This window comes from Accipiter gentilis, chromosome 6 (assembly GCF_929443795.1).
Source record: "Accipiter gentilis chromosome 6, bAccGen1.1, whole genome shotgun sequence".
Classification (NCBI taxonomy): Eukaryota; Metazoa; Chordata; class Aves; order Accipitriformes; family Accipitridae; genus Astur; species Astur gentilis.
Window position 1 is genome coordinate 124,379 of NC_064885.1, and position 16,218 is coordinate 140,596.

Consider the following 16,218-nt stretch of genomic DNA (forward strand, 5'->3'; position numbering starts at 1 on the left):
TGGACATGATAAGACATGTGCACTATAGAGGTGGGAAGTAAATACATGTCGCGGTAGAGACGGACACGACGAGTAATAGATCACGCAAAATGGCTACTTTATTGTTCTAACACACCTTTTTATCCCCTTCTTCAGAGTATGTGTTAGTATATGATTGGCTTCGTTAGTAACTAACAATTCATGATTGGTGAGTTTGTCAGGACGGTTCTTCTTATCACTATCTTGTTTTCGTACTGGTCTTCTCGGATCTTTCCAGACTTCTCAAGGATATACTACAAGCTGCTCAAGGTCGCGCTGTTCTCGAACTGTCAGGAATTCCGTAGACTTGTTGCATCCCCCGACAAATACATTCTGAATTTTTGCCTCCCTGCAAAGGTACTAACAGAACACTAGCTTTCCATGCCCTTTGCCTGTTTGCAGAGCCAACTAATAGCCTGTAAAAGGCCTCATGAGAACAAGCACCTAACATGCCAGTGGGATGTGGTTTGCATTTCATAGCTGACATTTGCAATTCAGAGCTGAAAAGATAGAGGATGCATCGCTTGCCACCTTGGCTGTTTATTGCTCAGCTGCTTGATCCATTTATCTGGTCTGTGAAAAGTGACAAGACAAGACATAACAGCCTGCACCTGGCTTGTAGTTTGTAGCCTGTATTTCTCACTTCCTGACTACCAAACAAGTCTGCTTTTCCTTTTCACTGTCTTCACTTTAGCCCAAATGACTTGGCTCGTCAGCTCTGTTCACTGTTTGCCCTTGCATAATTCAGTTGTCATGACATCACAAACGTTACCTCTTTGCTCCATGGCAATGGCTGAACTTTGTGGAGGGAAGGGTCAGAGGTAGAGGAAACAAATCTTGAACTCTGGAGGGAGACTATGAGAGCTGGAAAAATGCACAGGAATCTGAATACTTACACAGCCCAGCCTTGAGAGCGGAACTGGTAACTTCTTGCATTATGGTTGTTTACTTACGTGTTTTACTACTACGCAGCTGGTCTTCTGACTCGCCAGCTTTCTCCCTGTCCATTGGAGCACAATGACTGAACATCCTGCTTGAACTGAGTGGTGGAACAGCTTTCATATTGCTTATTACTCTCAACAGGGATTGCACCTTAATCTATGGCAGGGTAATACCTCAGATGATTATCATGGAACAGTACCCGTGAAGGATAAGAAAAGTCAGTTGCACTAGTTTTGCGCCAACGGTACTGTTCAAATGTGTACAGTCCAAAGCACTGGATACTTTCAGACACTAGGCATCAGGCCAGAAGCCATTATCAATTACAGCTGATGCTAACCAAAGGTTTCTAGGGGCTGTTGCTGCTGTATCAGCAGTTGATATAATTTCACTGTTTAGCTAGACTGAAGGCCAAAAAGTCAAAAGATGGGTCCTGTGCTTGTACTGTGCTTGTTCTTCACACATTGTTTTTTTTCTTTTGATTTAGGTTAGACTATAGTTTAGACCCAAGAGCTTGTTTGACACTGACAGCTTGAGTACAGAGGCAAAGAAAAGATTGTTGATTTTGAATGTGAAGAAGCAAACTTTCATCCCTTTGCTTGGGAGCCTGTTCTGTTGGGAATGGCAAGAAATCTACCCACAGCATTCTTCATCTAGGTTTGGCTCAACAGCCGGCAGAGAAGTGAAAAAATCTCTTCTCAATGGAAGACGACAGCGAACCTGAGCAGAGCTCCTGGGCTCATCTACCTGATGTCTGCCTGAGGCATGTCTTCCATTGGTTAGATGACAGGGACAGATCTCGGGCTGCCTTGGTCTGTAAAAAATGGAGTTGTGCCATGTATTCAGGATCCCTCTGGAGAAGGAGAACCATCACATTCTATGGCCGACCATCAAGGGCACACACATTGGAGCTTCAAAGTGCACTGTGGTATGTCAAGAAATTTGGCAAGTATTTGGAGCACCTTGAGATCAAGTTATCGAATCCTTACAATACTGCCTTTACCCAAAAGTTTCAAGTCACTATGAAAGGGCTTCTTTCACACCTGGGTAAGTGTAACAGTCACCTAGTATCCCTGAGCATCAAGTACCTGGAATTAGACCGCTTGATCTGGAAAAACACAGTCAGGGCTCAGTTTATCAAGAACTTAGCTACCTTCCTGAAAAAAATGAGCAAACAGCTTGATTATCTCAACTTAAAAGGTGCGGGAGTAACCTTGGAAGAAGGCTGTGAGCTTCTGAATTCTCTGAGCTGCTTGACAAATAAAAGCTTTGTATCTGAAATCAATATTGAGGATTTCTTCTGTCTCCACCCTCCTGTCTACAGCAGCACCTTGTTTCACCAAGCTATGTCCAAGTTCCACAGCCTGGTCATCCTGTCTTTAAATTATAACTGCATCTCTGATGAACTGCTGGACATCCTGCGGAAGCACAGTGCTCATTCCCTGTGTACCTTAAATATCAAATGTCATATCCATGATCCTCATGGGCAAGTGGTCTGGGGAATGTCATGGGCAAACTTAGCCAAGAGAGCCCCAAAACTAAATGTGAACTTCTTCTTTGAAAGAGTCATGAAGCATGATCACCTAGCCAGGATCCTGCTAGTGGAGATCCCAGTCAGGAGCATCAGTCTACGGAGCTGCTATTTCAGTGACCCAGACTGGACAATGAGACCTACCCTCACCAACCTCCTCCCAGCCTATTGGTATGTTCTGCAGGTAAGGGAAACAATAGTGACATCTTACTGCAGTATCATAAAGCTAAGTAATCATACAGGCCTTCTGCATAACAGCAGTCATCAATTAGAATTCCTGACCACTTCAGCTTTATGTTCAGAGGGTAATTTTCATAAAACTGAGCCATTCCAGTGCTCCAGCTATAGTCTAGTTCAGGTAATTATCGTTGTCCAGTTACAGTCTCCATTATGCTAGTCCTCACTGTCAGGCTGATGTCAGGTTGCCCTCATAAAAAGCTAAACCACCCAACATACTAGTGGTTGTGATGTCAGCTGTGAGCAAAAAGACCTTTCAGGGAGGAAAATGTAATTTTTGTAAGAAAGCTTTAGGCTTATTCCAGCTAGATGCCTTCACGTTTAGTAACTGATAAGATTCTTATCCTTTCTGATTTTTCTGAACCCCACCCTTTTGCAGGGAAACCTGCATATGAGGAAAATAGTCTGTACATCTTGTTTGCTTACAGAGCTGTAACTTGCATCAACCTACACTGATGGTTTTGCTCCATTTTGGCAATGCACAAATGTCTTACAGGATATGTAAATTAACTGGTGCCCATGTCAAAGCACTTTGGTGTCACCAAGGATGTGTCACCAAAGGTGTGCAACAGCTGACCCATGTAAACGAGCATGAGGTCTTTGCATGACTGAGGGAACCACATAGCCTTATACCTGATGGTTGCTGACAGCTTTCTTTAAGTTCTTTTGCATTGCAGGGTTTCCAGTAAACACCAGAGATCTGTAAAGTTTTCTAGAAATTGTCTTCAGATCTATTCTTGTATCTGGGATGATTTCCAATATATCAAATAAGACCATGGCATGAGCTGCGGGTGCAGCATCTTCTAATGGTAATAGAAGTTGTGCATCTCTTAGGATGGTATGTAACACACAAGGGACACCCTCCCCATCTTAACAGGACAGTGGAGATTACTGTAGCATGTACTGTTTTCATAACATAAAACCGTTTCTCTGCAAACGTCAAGGTACAAAATCGATCTGCTGACAGTCACTTCTTTTGGTAAAATTGGGAAACTCTTGTTTACTGAATTCTAGTTACTGCACTCACAAGCTCTGTTCAGTAGTACTAAGAGTGTTCATTCTTTTTCAAGAAATTAACACTTGAACTAAACAATGACCATGAGCTGCTGGATGATGAGCTGCTACAGCTCATCTTATCATGCAAGAGGTTGTTATTTCTGAAAGTCTGGGCATTTCTAAGTGTCACCTTTATGGAGAGGCTGCTACAAAACCGTGCAGAAAGGAAATGCATTTTGACTACCATAAAGGTAAGACTTTGTGCTTCAAAACTCCCATTCCCTTCCTCTCTCCAATACCCAGAGAAAGGCAAGGTCCCCAAGCCCATAGAAAGGTCACTTATGAAACTGTTAACATAACTACCTTTCCTTCCCTAATGTTTTAGCATTATAACAAGCTTGAGAACCACTCACAGAAATGGGGCTTTCTAACCTACTTAGCCATGTACAGAATACTATAGTAGTTTAATAACAAGCCCCAACAATTCCACAAGTCCTTCCTAGACTGGGGTTCCCTCTGTCACCTCTAGTTCAAGCTAGGGCTTCTCAGTCACCTCCCAAGTCCAGTGCTTACATCTATGCTTAAATTGAGACAGGTGGGTTGAATCCCACTAAGCTGTGAAAAGATGTAAACACACCTCACTCTTTAGGGATGCTGTGTTGAACTGGGGCCAGACTACAATTGCAGCTGGTGTAAACCATGTTGTCATGCTACTTTGCATGCTAGATTCTGAATTCAGTAGATCCTCCCAGATCTGTGCAGATCCCAGGGATGCATCAGTTCTGGGGGTAAAAGGAACCTTGATGTTCCCACAAATTCTTTGGCAGGAGATGATGTTTTCAGTGAGTTTGGAGTGAAAACACAGTTAAACCTCAAGATTTTACTCAAAACCAAGGAGTTTGGCTTCTCTAGATTCCTCATTAGTCACAGAGGCTTCTTGTTGTCACAAGCTTTAATGGGCTGAGCCTGCTCCATGTATCTGAAAGATATGACTGTCATTCATGCATACAGGTCAGGATTTACATAGCCCGACAAGAGAGCAGTGAGGAGGATCGGCTGTTGTACGATATTTACAGGAAGTTCAAATACCTGATTGACTCAGAGCTGAAATATTTTGTCATCACCTACCCAATGGTGTAAACCATAGGGAGAGAGAAGAACACCCCGTAACATCTGCAAGCAATGAATGGATCCTTTGGAGGGCAGTAGTAAGAGATTTGACAGCAGTGCCTCTGAAAGGGAAGATACCATTACAGCAAGAGAGAGGCAAGGGACAATTCTACACTCCATGCATTAAAGTGTTGGACTTGGGAACCGGCCTCCTATGTCTCCAGTATCATTTATTCTTGCCCATGCTTTGTTTTTCCTCGCCAGAACCAAAAGAAGCAGTGAGCCCTTTTCCACCTTTACAGGCATCTCTATTAAAAATAAGGCCCTCCTCTTTTTTCAGTACTTCACATTGTAGAGCTTCAAACACCTTACCAATGAAGCCCATCTCATTTTACAAATAGGGAAACCGAGACATGGGGTGAGGAAGCTATTATCCCAAAGTCAGCCTTGGCTTGATCTTGACTCTGATGCAATCATCAGATGCGCTATCCAGTGTAGCACCAGTCCCTATCTCCTGTTAAGTTTGATATACACCTTGTGCCTAGTTCTTACTGAACAGCAGCTGTTAAGAACAAAACATACCATGGCTAGTGCTGAGTCACCCCTCCCACTTGCCCAGCTTTCCAACAAGAGACTTATGAGGAGACTCCTGCTCTAGCTTCCACAGCTTCTAGAACTTTCAATAGCAAAAGATAACATTGGTTGCACACAAGATAAATAACATGGAAGAAGGGACATTTCTTATTATGGAATCTTATTGCCAAGTGGGAGGTTTCATCAGGCATTCTAGAGCCTAGACAGCTGTGAGACAGATAGCTGTAAGTACTAGGTCTGTTTTAATTACCTTGCACAACTAGAACCAGGACAGCATTGAGCCAACCCAATAAATCTGGAGGTTTGTCAATAAAATTTCAGCAGGAGCTGGCTCTTTGGAGAGCACACAATCTGCCAGTATGATGGCTTCAGAAGCTGTTAATGTAAAGAGACTCTCTCATTTGCATGCAGAGCACTTCATCAATGTACAATGTATTCTCCTTGAGCTGGATCTCCTCCTCCAAGGAAAGCTGTTGGCGTCTCAGACCTTTTAGCTCTGTTTCAGCCTGTGCCAGTGTGTCCTTTAATCTAAAGGGAAAATAAACACAGACATTAGTTGAAAACATGTGGATAGGTTTTTTTCATACGGGATAAAAATTCTGAGTGAAAAAAAAGATGGAAGGGGATTCACAGAGAGACAATATCCATGCAGCTTCCCTTAAAGTGTCCTGCCCTCAAGGGAAAAGCAATTCCCAACCTTTCAGGGAGAATAGCTGGGACCTGATCTTACTTTGACTCATTAGATTAACCCAGTAATCTATACCACAGATTTTCCCCTCTTTCATCATTTCCACTTGCCTTTGAATATTTTTTGTAATCTCTTGAACTTCACTAATCAGCCTGTATTGCACTGTGTCATAACACAATTCCACATTGGGGCGATGGTTTCTTGCTTCCAAGCGGGTTTGAGCTACTTTAGCAGGTCCTTCTTTATCAGCGATTGCTTTCCTTAAGGCTGCAATGTTCTTCTCCTGTGAGGCAGTCTCATTCATCACCTTAACAAATCCAACAGAAGGAAGTGCTGCACACTGTCTCTTACAATGGGTGAAATCATCAACATCTTCTTTAATAGTTATAGTAATAAGAATCACAGTAACACTCATTATGTTAAGAGGTTATTTCATCAAGGGATAGTTTACAAAGATCAGCCAAGATTATCATTCCTTCATTGGAAAGCAGGTGACACTGTTCTGAGTGAAACTGGAGATTTACACTCAGCAATTAATTTTTAATATTAACACTCAGGTTTCATGTACCAAATTTCAAGCACATTGACCATGATTTTATAAGTTATTAGGCTCTTATATCACAATCACGAAAATTCTATAGGAGCCCCATGTAACTAAAAAATCACAAGAGAAATCCTGACCTTACTGATGTCTACAGCAAAACTTACTGAGTGCATGATTCCAGAAATTCACCTCTGTAGTGGTGCACACAGAGCTGAGAAAATAAAATCTAAGACAACTTTTATAGGAGGGAGGGGAAAAAAAAAAAGAAAATGTGGCAGGGATTGCTTGTATTGCAAAAATAAAATTCTTAAAGCAAAGTAGCTCAAGCCACTGGATTGAGAAAATGGGTAGATAACCCAAGCCCATCATTTCCACTTTTTCATTGACTGTCCCCTACCACTTACCATTGCAAGGAGCGTCTCTAGCTTGTGCTTAGCATCCTTGACTTCCATCACCCTATTTCTAAGCGCGACATTCACTATCTCACATTGCTTGCGCATGTCATTCACTGTCTGTGAGAGGATGCTATCAATCAGCGCCCTCAGTGCCAAAGAATTGTTTCTCTGCTTGTCAGCCTTTTCAACATTTATATTTGAGAAATCTATCCAGTCTTCAGGGCTAACAAAACTGAAAGAGATGAAAAATATAAGGTCATCAGCTGGCACCATCAGGCCCTCCGTGACTTCATAAATCTATAATTACTCCACAAAACCAAGAATAAAGTAGTACTATCAACTGCATGTCCCAGTGAGTGCTAGTTATGCTGGGAATTCTACAGATACAAAATAAAGACCCACTCTATTGCAAACATTTCAGAATGAAGTAGACAAGGGTAGGATGGAAATGAATTTGCTAAAGTCACAGAGCAACATTGTTATGACTTCCCTTTCTCTGATAAAGGATTAAGTTGTTGTGGGGGAAAAAACAGGTAATAACCAGTATTTCTTAGAACACCTTTCATTAAGCAAGCTGTTATTACCAATATAATTCAGCTGTTACTGTTAATAGCCGGTAACTAATCACAGAAAACATTCACTTATTCTCTCACACAGTTCACCACCTATAAGACAGTCACTTATAGTACCCGCTTGGAGCAGTATTTGGGAAGCCAACCCCCCAAATGTATCCCCAGAATTCGAGGGTAATATATGTGCACCAGTGGCTTGCAGGCAGGTGTTTGGAAAGTTCCTCAGAGGGTTGTTTCATTGGATGGATATATAAAGCTGTAATTGTCATTTGCATATAGCAGCCAACACCATTCTGGGTGTGGTCTGAGTTATACAACCTGTTGATGCACACTAATGTGCTAGCAGCAAGTCAGTCTCTTCGTGTTACAAGTTGTCAGTTCTCACAGAGCCAACAGTGTCCTTGGGAGACTGCCTCTCTCATACACACTGCTTTCTCAGTATGTTTCTTCTTTTCAGCCTGTTTTTCTGTGGTAGCTATTTCTCCATCTAAACCATTCACACTAACAAACCCACACAGAAAGGGTGCATTTGACAGGTAAATAAATGAGTCAGAAACTGACTCTGCACTTCATGCATCCCAGTCCAGTGTTCTCCCCACTAGGACACCCTGGGAGAGGAGAGGAAGTTAGATTAGTAAATCTATTCTGGGTTTAATTAATGTGTGAAATTTTTCCTTAGCTAACTGCAAGCCTCAAAAACTTTCAGTAAACGGCAGTTCACTGGGAACATGATTATTGTGGCTTATTTCACAGACATACTACACAAATGCTAAAGTGATGGACAGAAGTATAAAAAAAACTATAACAGAGATGATGGACAGATATAGTCTGTTTCATACAAAGTTACTTTAATCTTGCTATTACTGGAACAGCTCATACTAGCCGTATAATTATCATATGTTAATTACACTATATAACCACTTACTTTCCTTCTATTTTCACTGCATTATCAGCATATCTGATATCAGGAGTGTTGTTTGTCAGGCTGGCACAGTAATCATCAATCATCAAAGCTGTGAACTTGTCCTTCAGATCCATTTCCAGATTGTATTTTGTTGAACGGTTTAGTCTAGGAGGAGAAACAACTGGACTCTAAGCCAAAGTGTAGACACTCACAGGTATTCCTAGCACGCATGCGTACACGCATTAGGTAATACAATTAGTTGCAAAGTCCCAACATCTAGAGCATGAAGCTGCCTCCATATAAGCAATTCCCACTGGAATTAAAGGCACAGGACTTGATCATGAGAAGACCAGAAATTATGTGCAAGTACTTTGAGTTCTAACAAACAGAACTTCTCACCATTACTGATCGAATAGCATGAATTAGGACTGACCTCGTGTAACTGTTAAGCACTGAAGATAACTTTGGACCTGTGCTCAGCCTAACCCTACAACTTCTCAGAATTAAGGCTGTCCTACTTTTCAGCTAATCAGTGTTCAGTTATGCTCTTTGCCTCTGCACCTGATTTGCTCATTGGTTTGTTCCAATGTACGTCCAAGCAAAGCAATAACCCCCTGGAGGACTTCAGCTTCCTTCATCAGTTCCTGTTCCACTTCGTCATGCACCAAGTCAATCCCAGCTCGCCTCTGCCTAAACAAAAAGAGGAAAAGCCATCAGCCACATCGTTCAAATGCGTGCCTCTAACAGAATGTGATGAAGCCCAGCTTTCCAAATTGAAGGCTTTTCCTTGTGACACAGGAAATTTTTCCTTTATGGCCTTGAGTCCCCAGTGTTACAACACCTAAATCAAACTGTGACTCCCACTGCAAAGACAGGCAGGCCCTTATTTTGTAGCCTTTTTTATTATTTGTTAAATATTCATTACCTAGATTTTTTTTTCTCTCCCTAAATGCTTTTCTTCTTAATCATCTCACCTGTTCAGGAGACACTTTTGTGCAATGATGAGTGGCTCTTTGCAGCTCTCCAAGGATCTCTCCAGCCTAGTCTTGAAAGTCAACAGTACCTCTGTCTCATGAACAATTTGTTCAAGTTTGTTATCTAATTCTTGCCTCCAGAATTTTATTTCTTCCTGTCTCTGTTCTGCAGAATGAAAATTGCAAACAGGTATTAATACAAGCCCATCTTATGTGCCAAAGCGCTGTGGGTCAGATGTTAGATATGGCTAAAAATAGACTTATTCCATAGTGGAGTGGATGTAGTGCTGATGTGTGGAGACAGTTTTGCAACCCTGTGTCAGGAGGTTTGGTTGCAACAGCTTTCAATGTGTTTTGGAGAAGTAATTTATTTGTTACAAAATAAAGAATCTGCCTCAAAATATTTTTTAAAATATTTTTAATTTTTCCATGAGATCAGAGAGCATGGCATTGCCATACATTCCTATTCACTATCAACCAGTTTTCTAAGTCCATCTTAAACATAGAGCTCAAATAACACATCTTGACACTCGAAGAACACATGGGATTACCTATTTTCTTGTTGACATCACTTTGGGTTTTCTGAGTTGACTTTTCTATTTCATCCAGCAGCCTCCGACTCTCAGCTATCGTGCGCTCTGACCTGGATTTCTGAGACTCTGTACTGGCACACTGCATCTTGTTTGCAATGTCCCATTCTGTGGGAAGAAACTTGGGTGGAGCTTGCAATAGTCTGGCCATTGTTTTTTGGAAACTTTCTGGATAGAACGCAGGTCAGTTCTTGGAATGTGGAACCTGAAAACAGGAATAGCATTATATTTGGCTGCAAGAAGGTGAGAAGACAGGTCCATGAGGGTGAGAAAAAGTCTTGTCCCTTTCACCTGTAAAATGACACAGATATGAAAAGAAAAGACTTCTTGCTCAAGACTCCCCAAGACTTTGCTAAGCTGTGGGGGAGAGTTTGGAGTGGGAAAATGAAGAAACAGAAGAATTTGGGAATGGAAGCTAGGAGGAGAGAAAGTAAGGAGCTTGAAAGTGGAACTGAGAGATGGGCTGTTCTGCAATAGGAGGGAGAAGAAAAGGGAAAGAAAAGGAGACCTGTGAGGAAGGATGGAATTACTAAATCGACAATCACAGAAAACTGAGAAAAAGTGAACAGATATAAAAGATAAATAGTCTCCTACAGGTTGGAGAAGTAAACACCTTTTAAGAACATGGCTGGAGAGGTGGATGAACTCTAGGCTGTAAAAAAGAAATGTAATTGCCCTTAGAAAAAAAAAAAAAAAAAAAAGAGAAAACAGGTCCTGAAAAGCTGAAGGTGGAAATACAGCAGGTAAATGAGGAAAAGGAAACACCTAGGAAGGGCTAAAGCAGAAGAAAGCATACTGGGGACACTGGCTTAATGCAGGGTGAAACCGATGCCCAAAATATATGCAAAGTCACAGCAGTTTGATTATCAATTATTCTCTTCTTGCACTGTGCTCATCCAGTGTTCCTGAGACAGCTCCTCACCCCAAATGCACACAGCTGCTCCTCAGCAACACACAGCTTTGCCCACACTCCAGCACAGGTACCCCCAAAACAATCCCCCTTCTCCCTCACACACCCCTTGGCTGATACTGCTCCCGGCCTGGACCGCTCCCAGGGTCAAACCCTGGCTAAGTGCCACATCCTCGGTTCCCCTTCGCTGGGGCAGGGGGTGGTGTTTGCTCCCAGCCTCAATCTCCACAGCAGCAGCACATAGTTTCTTTCTAAATGTGCAACTAAATATTCCAGGAGGTAGCTCAGAACAGCCTGGAAGGTAAACAAACAGGTTGCTGTGGGAACAGCAACACTACCTCTAGCAACCTCCTGCTCTTGCACCACTGGCTGGAAGAAGCACAGGACACACAAGCCAGTGGTGCTTCCCTTCACCAATTCCCAGTTAACATTTGTGTGGAAATAAAAACGTGTTCTTTGTACATTAATTGAGATAGTTCCCACAGCGTCAGACAGCTATTTTTGATCAATTTATTGCAGAAGTGCATAAAGATTGTGAAAGCAAATGAAAGGCATGTTAAGTACCTAGCTATCTAAAAAGTCAGTCATAAAATATCCTTAGCAGCATGCTGCATCTTTGTGGCAACTATATTCTTTCCTGGGACAAAAGAGATTGGGAGCCAGGCAGAAGAAATGAAGGAGACAAAAGAGCATTACATCAGATGGTACAGTAATGCCCCCTCCGTATAGCCCTGATGTAGTTTAGATCAGAGCAGGGTTTCTCAGAGTTCCCAACAAGATTCAAAGAGATTGCAAAGTGATAAAGAAGCAAGTAGCATTGGTCAAAAGAAGTTAAGCTGGTCCAAGACAGAACAGTGGGAAGCAAATGCAATTGTTGGCTGCAAATACAGTGCAGTGACAGCTAGAAAACTGCTAATGATCTTTAATTTCAAACAGTAGCTAAATTCTCTCAGTGATCAATGAAACTGGTCAGTGCCTCTCATGGCAGTTACCATGTAAGCAGAAATCTGCACATACTCCAGAGGAGCAAAAAAGGGGTTTCTGCTGAAGAAACACCATCTTATAGAAAAAAACCAGCTATTTCAGTTAGCCAAAGAAAAATACAGGCATCAGAAGACAGGGTTGACATTAGAACTGAAGCCATTAGCCTGAGAGGAGAAGGACCTAGAGATTCAAGAAGCAACAGAGAATGGGGTGCAAGGCAAGCAAGGAAAATGAACAATATATGCTAACTGATGCAGGAGGATGGAAAGCTGTGGTCACAGACACTCAGCATGCTCCTGATTCACGAGGCAAAGCAAAACTATGACTAGGCTGAACACTGATCAGAATCAATTACACAGACCACTACTGAGGCAGACCTGTAAATCAATTTATATGGTACTGCACACATGAAGTCCACAACTATTTGTCCAAGACAACAATGCTTCTCTGAGCCGTCCCTTGATTTCTACATTCTGCCACAACCCCCCCACCCCCTTGGTCTAGATATACTTTTTTTTATAACAGATAACGTGTTAAAATGAGTTAGTTGAAAGCAGTAATTTTTGTGACATGAACAGCTGGAGCAGTAACTGGAGCCATTTCCATAGTAAGTGAAAGGTTTCCCATGACTTAAGTAGATCTGAACTCAAAGCTAGTTTGAACAGAGGTTGACTTTGGCCAGTGTGAGTCACAGAATATGTATCAGGCTGCATATTAGTCATCTTGCACAAAATTTTATCATCTGTACTCTCAGTAACGTTCCAAGGCTTTTAGAAGTACGAGCAAATTAAAGAGAGGTGACAAACTGGTTCACAACAAACTGAAATGCTGTGGTATCTGAGCAGCAGCTGAGAACAATGAACGTCTTACATTTCTGAAGACGCGGTCAGTCACTTTGAAAGCCGAGGGCTCCCGGGGCGATGGTCCTCTCCTCCAAGGCATTACTGCAAGACCTGTGGGACTTTGCGCAGTTTTGGTCCGAAAGCCCAGCACCTGATGCTGTCCCGACCCAACTTGCGAGTGGCACCATCACAAAGTAATTCATTTGTAGCTACCGACCCTAAATCTGTCCTTGTTCGCTTGCCGTAAAAGATTATACCCTTTTAAACTGTTAATACGAGGTTTACAACCGATCCTCCCATATGAATCGTACGACATAACGTTTTGGTTTTACCTCAGGTCTCAGGTGGCTTTCGGGCTTAAATCATTGTAGACTTCCCGAGGCTGACAGCAGTCCTGTTCGTCAAATAAGAGAGGTCAAATCGACTCAGCCGCTAGGACGACCTGGACAGGAATGAAAAGGAAAAGGCTTGTTAATTCCCGAAAACCTCCAGCAATCCGCGGGGGCAGAAGACGGCCCCGGCCCAGGCCGCGCGCCGCCCGCCCGCGCGCGGCCCACGGCCTGCTCCCGCCCCGCCCCGCCCCAGCCAATCGGCTGTCCGCGCCGCCGCACGCCGCGCGCTTCCCGCCAACGGTCGCAGGCCCGCGCGCCCGGCGGCGGCGGCGGCCAGTGAAGAATCGCGGAGCGGTTTCTGGTGGGTGTGCGGCAACGCGCATCGCCGGTCCCGCCCCGCGCGTAAAGACACAGCGACGGCGGGATGAAAAGGCGAATCCTCCTCGGTGTGGGAGCCCCGGTAAGCTAACACCGACTTCTGCGCTGCTGAAATGCTCCCCACTTGCCACATCCCGTACTAACGCCTTTACGAAGGGTTTGACAAAGCAGCAGGTCCTCACCTGGGAGAGTTGCGTCTGGATGTAGGCGCTGGGTTCGTTATTTACGAAGAAGTGGCCGACGTCCTCAGAGTCTGGAAAAACGCGTTTTCTGTGGAGGAATCTAAACAACCGGCATTAATGGGACTAGACCTAAATTAAATGTGTTGCCACGTTCCTTCCTAGGCGCATTAAAAATGCTACAGATTGTCTCATTCTTCGGAGGACTAAACTGTCAACCGAACTGCTGCGACAGTGCGCTGCAGTGGGAGAAGTCTCTAGGTTGAGCTGATACTGCAGCATCGTTAACTGCTTGCTTTCAGTGTTGCTGAAGTTGCAAAGCAGACTAACCTAACGGGTCTGAATTCTGGTGTTCCGCTAGCATCCGGAATAATCTCCTATGGGGAAAGGCTGAAGAGCTGTTCAGCCTGGAGAAGAGAAGGCTCCGGGGACACCTTAGTGCAGCCTTTAAGTAGCTAAAGGTGGCTTGTAAGAAAGATGGTGACAAACTTTTTACTAGGGCCTGTTGTGACAGGACGAGGGGTAATGGTTTTAAACTAAAAGAGGGTAGATTTAGACGAGATGTAAGGAAGAGATTTTTTTATGCTGAGGGTGGTGAATCACTGGCACAGGTTGCCCCGAGGGGGGGTAGATGCCCCCATCCCTGGAAACATTCCAGACCAGGTTAGACCGGGCTCTGAGCAACCTGATCTGGTTGAAGATGTCCCTGCTCATTGCAGGGGGCTTGGACTAGACAACATTTAAAGGTCCCTTCCCACCCAAACCGTTCTGTGAGTCTGTGTTAACTCCACTGAGGTTCTATCTAGACATAGAGCTATTTTAGCATAAGCAAAAGTGGCTTTTAAGTGCACTTTACATAAAGCAATGCCAACTTCTATTTTGGACACTTTATCTCCGTGAGCCAGGCCAGGTTTAAATTAATTACACAGGCCGAAGCATGTGGGCTAGTGTTATACCTAATTACATGTATCCGAGTTTGCACTGGTTTGAGCATATGCTTAAACACTTTATTGGAAATGTCACACGAAGGGAGAAGTGATGAGAGGCATCTATCCAATTACTGTACTTTCAAGGAAGAGGACTTCCCTGCTATATGCAAAGATAATTTTAAGAAGTAGGTGATGTCTCTGCTGAGATTATTTTGAAAATTTGCACAGAACAAATTCATCAAGCCTTTAAAAGTAGTATCAAGTTGCCAATAAACCACCTTAGACAGTACTGAATTTTAGATACAGTGCAGAAACATTAGAAAAGCCAGGAAACAGTCCATCTGTGTAAAACATATACTACGCCAACTTAATATATTGTTCTTTTTATCACTTATGCTAAACACATTTACTCTCATATATACACACACACATACACTCTGCATTTTCTTTTAAACTAAAAATACTAAAACATCCAGCAGGGCGTATACATTACATACTTAAATTCAATTTAATCATACAATCGAATAGTCAAATAGTCATATAGATCAGCACAGAGCTGTAGGTTTTTCTAAAATTATGTCATAGCACCATCTCCCTCATCTTCTTACATGCGAACCACCAGCAGTTAAAATCAGCTTATAGTCTTTCACCCTGCTGCAATCGGTCTGCTGGCAAGTACCAGCTATCTTTACCATTACCTCTCTGAAGTGGGACAACTTCAGAAAACCTGTACAAATAGCTTCTGGGTAGCTGTGAAAATAAGCTACATTGTAGAAAGGATGTAAACTCCCGCTGGTGAATCTGCAATAATTTTACTGTCTAAAACTTCCTTTATATAATTATTTTTTACTAGGCCTAAATTGGCCAAGCACTTACCTGTGGCTTTAGCACTCACATCATACAGGAGAATCATCCACGACCTGGGACTGTGAAGGAATGTGACATATAAAGCCAGTATTGCCCCTCTTGTTGTAGCTACAATGGATCTTGGCTCTGCTAGTCAATGAAAAATGTTCTGCTGTAAGAATGTATGTGTATCACGTGTGCCAGTTGTGGACAGATTCCTCATTATGCTTACTCTAATCACTTCTCCAAAACACAAGTGCAGTCTGTTTATCCTTACAGTGCATTTGGTGGAGCAACAGCTGCACACTTACTCCTCAGAATTATGGTCATTCAAGATGAAGTAAAAAACCTGAAGACAATGGCAGTCATATGACAAATAATGAACAGCCCACCCAACCTCTGTCCACTTGCATTAAAGCTGTGAGATGAGCAACACCAAGGATCCTGCTAGTTTGACCAAGTATCTTTCAGATACTTTGTATTAAGATGTGTATTTAAAAGTCTTTCAAACTGTTTCCATAGTGTCACAGCAACAGCCTAGCTACACTTCAAATAGAACTTGAGGATCCAGACCTTCAGCAGTTAACTTATACGTTACCTTTGTACACTTTTGGTGTTCGCTTTTTTTTCTGAGACTACTAACAAAGTGGTTGCTTGACTTATGGTTTCTTAGGTAAACTTCACTAGAAAGGGCAGCTGAACTAAAATCCTACTGCAAATGCCGCT

The 16,218-nt window shown here is 42.8% G+C and overlaps 2 protein-coding genes across 3 annotated transcripts; one reads left to right on the top strand and one right to left on the bottom strand.

Annotated features, from left to right (window-relative positions):
- The first annotated feature begins 1,343 nt into the window (after positions 1–1,343).
- FBXO39 (F-box protein 39) lies at positions 1,344–4,965 on the top strand. Its single transcript, XM_049803111.1, has 3 exons — positions 1,344–2,672; positions 3,796–3,972; positions 4,733–4,965. The coding sequence occupies exons 1-3, from the start codon at positions 1,659–1,661 to the stop codon at positions 4,859–4,861; spliced, it is 1,320 nt and encodes a 439-aa protein (XP_049659068.1). The 5' UTR covers positions 1,344–1,658; the 3' UTR covers positions 4,862–4,965.
- Positions 4,965–13,373, bottom strand: TEKT1 (tektin 1). 2 transcript variants are annotated; one of them, XM_049803105.1, is made up of 8 exons: positions 13,161–13,373; positions 10,054–10,200; positions 9,503–9,668; positions 9,090–9,218; positions 8,550–8,693; positions 7,062–7,284; positions 6,224–6,420; positions 4,965–5,953 (listed from the first exon to the last, which is right to left on the bottom strand). In XM_049803105.1, exons 2-8 carry the CDS (start codon positions 10,178–10,180, stop codon positions 5,794–5,796), a joined length of 1,146 nt encoding a protein of 381 aa, XP_049659062.1. In that variant the 5' UTR covers positions 10,181–10,200; positions 13,161–13,373; the 3' UTR covers positions 4,965–5,793. The 2 variants fall into 2 exon arrangements, with proteins under 2 accessions (XP_049659062.1, XP_049659061.1); XM_049803104.1 differs by having other exon boundaries at positions 10,054–10,297.
- Between the last annotated feature and the right edge of the window lie 2,845 nt (positions 13,374–16,218).